The sequence below is a fragment of the Anopheles aquasalis genome, chromosome 2, assembly GCF_943734665.1.
Source record: "Anopheles aquasalis chromosome 2, idAnoAquaMG_Q_19, whole genome shotgun sequence".
NCBI classification, from domain to species: domain Eukaryota; kingdom Metazoa; phylum Arthropoda; class Insecta; order Diptera; family Culicidae; genus Anopheles; species Anopheles aquasalis.
In genome coordinates, this window is record NC_064877.1 from 45382501 (window position 1) to 45385000 (window position 2500).

The 2500-nt window shown below is 47.6% G+C and overlaps 3 protein-coding genes across 4 annotated transcripts in view; 1 reads left to right on the plus strand and 2 right to left on the minus strand.

Annotated features, from left to right (window-relative positions):
* Positions 1-621, minus strand: part of LOC126569043 (protein UXT homolog) — a 653-nt gene extending 32 nt beyond the window's left edge. Inside the window, exon 1 of the mRNA XM_050225840.1 lies at positions 1-621. This exon is cut by the window's left edge and continues 32 nt beyond it. Coding sequence (XP_050081797.1) covers positions 78-518 — 441 coding nt within the window. The 5' untranslated portion in view covers positions 519-621 and the 3' untranslated portion in view covers positions 1-77.
* A 506-nt stretch (positions 622-1127) lies between these two features.
* LOC126570990 (uncharacterized) lies at positions 1128-1596 on the plus strand. The gene is made up of 2 exons (XM_050229173.1): positions 1128-1208; positions 1276-1596. Exons 1-2 carry the CDS (start codon positions 1128-1130, stop codon positions 1537-1539), a joined length of 345 nt encoding a protein of 114 aa, XP_050085130.1. The 3' UTR covers positions 1540-1596.
* LOC126570989 (mpv17-like protein) overlaps positions 1594-2500 on the minus strand; it is a 142874-nt gene continuing 141967 nt past the window's right edge. For both annotated transcript variants that reach the window (XM_050229171.1, XM_050229170.1), the window contains one exon: positions 1594-2260. In XM_050229171.1, coding sequence (XP_050085128.1) covers positions 1696-2241 — 546 coding nt within the window. In that variant the 5' untranslated portion in view covers positions 2242-2260 and the 3' untranslated portion in view covers positions 1594-1695. The remainder of the gene's footprint in view (positions 2261-2500) is intronic.

Genomic DNA, 2500 nt, shown 5'->3' on the forward strand with positions numbered 1-2500 from the left:
TATTCTCCTTTGCTTCTTATCATGAAATATCACTTATCATTCCCTGTGCGTTTGTTGGCTTCTAAAAGCGGATCCAATCACCGATCTTCTCGCGTATGTAATTTTTGGGAATCTCCAAGGACCAGCAGCGCCAGTTTGATGTGAGCCTTCGTTTCGATGCTTTTGTCCCGCACAACGTCGGCCTGTTTCGTCAGGACTCGCACTCGCATGTCCACAAATCGGAGTGCCTCTTCGATGGTAAACTCTACGAACACCTTCAGCCCCACGTCCACCAGCAATCGGTCCACGGTGTCGGCGCGTGCCTTCATGAACATGTTTCCGCCGATGTTCACTTGCGTTTTGAATCCTGCTTCGCCATTCGTCTTGTTCTGCAGGATGCTTTCGATCATGGTTTTCAGCTGTACGTACTCCAGAATCTCCGCGTTCAGCTCTTTCAGCTGTGCCTCGCATATCCGTAGATCTTCCCGCAGGTGCTCGTGGATGAAGTTTTCCACCCTCTCTGATGACGATGATTTCATCTTGAGTTCCGTTCTCAAGCGATCCTAAAATTACTTCGTACGATACTCCTTAAATTAAAGAAGGAACACCAAATTATTCCCGCGAAATTCGGCTCTTGTTGAATCTTTGCGGAAAAACTGAAACCAAAATAAACAACAGTCGCTCACTGTTATAAATAAGTTGAGTAACAGAAATGAAACATCGTATACGACTGTTATACATCTAAAAATAAGGCAGCCTGCACCACAGCCAAAATATTCAAAATGTTCGTTAATTATTCTCGTCGAGCCAGCACGGAGGACTTCATGGTGGACAGAAAGGATGAAATATGAACAGAATTAAACGGCACTTATTTCGACTGGCCAAGACTGCTCGTCAATTGAGGCACCTGAAAAGTAATTGAAATCATACGATCACGCAGATCGAAAGCTAATCCAAATCATTATCCGAAAGTAGCGTTATCATACGACCACTTATCGCTCATTAGAATGAAACAATATTTGCTCACGAACGACACGTTATGGTAAATTAAAGAAAATGGCTTCAATGCCGATCAACTAACATGCATACACGTTGACCCTTTGTATAAAAGCACCACCCGTCCCCGGACGATATACTACAATTGAAAAATGATCTCTCGTAAGTACATCTTGGTGTGGCTGTCCCTGACGGTCACTCTCCTCTCCAGCACCCCAGGACATGGTCATGCAGTAAGTAATCCAGTACACTTGCCGTGAATGATCGGATGATTGTTAACTTCCCCATAATCCTCGGCAGATTGAGCACCGGATGAAGCGTGATATGATGTCGGCAGGAGTGGAACTGGATGTTTCCGGTTCTTCCGCTGAAACTAACCGTGCCGGTATTCCCGTAATAAGCGACATTCAACGGGTGGAGAAAATTGCCGATTTGATCATATCAGTCGGTGAGCGCATCATTCCTGCCCTGCTGGACGGCCTTACCGAACAGGTTATAGCGGCAACACCCGAACGGAAGCTGTCCCATCAAACGGAGAAAGAAACACAAGGACATGTCCTGTAACATCGCCGTAACAGTATCTGTTTTATCGTAATTAAAAGCAAAACGATGATCCGATGATCTATTTAATCGAATTTATTAACAAGAGGCGCTATCAGAATGCTTGGCATGTGATCTAGCTTATGGACGGACTACAGCACGTGTGGACAGGCTGGCTCGCTATTGAGCCTCTTCGATGGCCTTGGGCTTCGTTTTGACAAACGCCAGAAAGGTGGTCCAGATGAGGCTGAAGAAGCCAGCGACGACGATCTGGTTCTTGGGCTTGACGAGGGAAAAGTTGAACGTCTGCACCACGGGCCAGTAGAAGAAGCCGACCTTGTAGGTGTCCCAGAACTTGGCTATCGCCTCATCACCGGCTTGCTGCTGCGATTTGCGCTCCAGGATGCTCATTCCGTAGAAGAAAAACACGATCGCGAACGGATCGTAGGCGGCCTGCTCCGTGAATGCCTTGGCCAGCGACGAGCGAAAGTCCGTCCGGGGCCACATAATGTTGGCGCAGCGCATCCACGTGTACAGCATGGGGGCTGAGACGAACGTTCCGTACAGGCTGTAGCGCAGGCATCGCTCCCAGTCGTAGTTGTGCAGCCGCTTCCCTTCGAACGTCTGCTGGATGAGGCAACCGAGGGGCCACAGGGCGGAGTAGGATATCATTCCGCGCAAGATCTTATACTCGTTGGTAATCTCCTGGATGAACTTCCACCACATCTTACCGCTGCGCCGTAGTCTGGGAACGAAATGAAACAAGCAAAAATAAAAATAAAAACCAAAGAAACTAAGAAATGACGTAAAGCAACACTTTATTGCAGCCACTGGTGCTGATGCGGATTGTTTATTTAATTTCGACCGCGCACACAGTAGCCACCCGTCACCATGGACACCGCATGGAGGCGCAATAAAAAATCAATAAAATTAAAGTACACCATCTTCTACTTCGCGTCGTTCGTCTCCGAGGGATCCTCTGCTG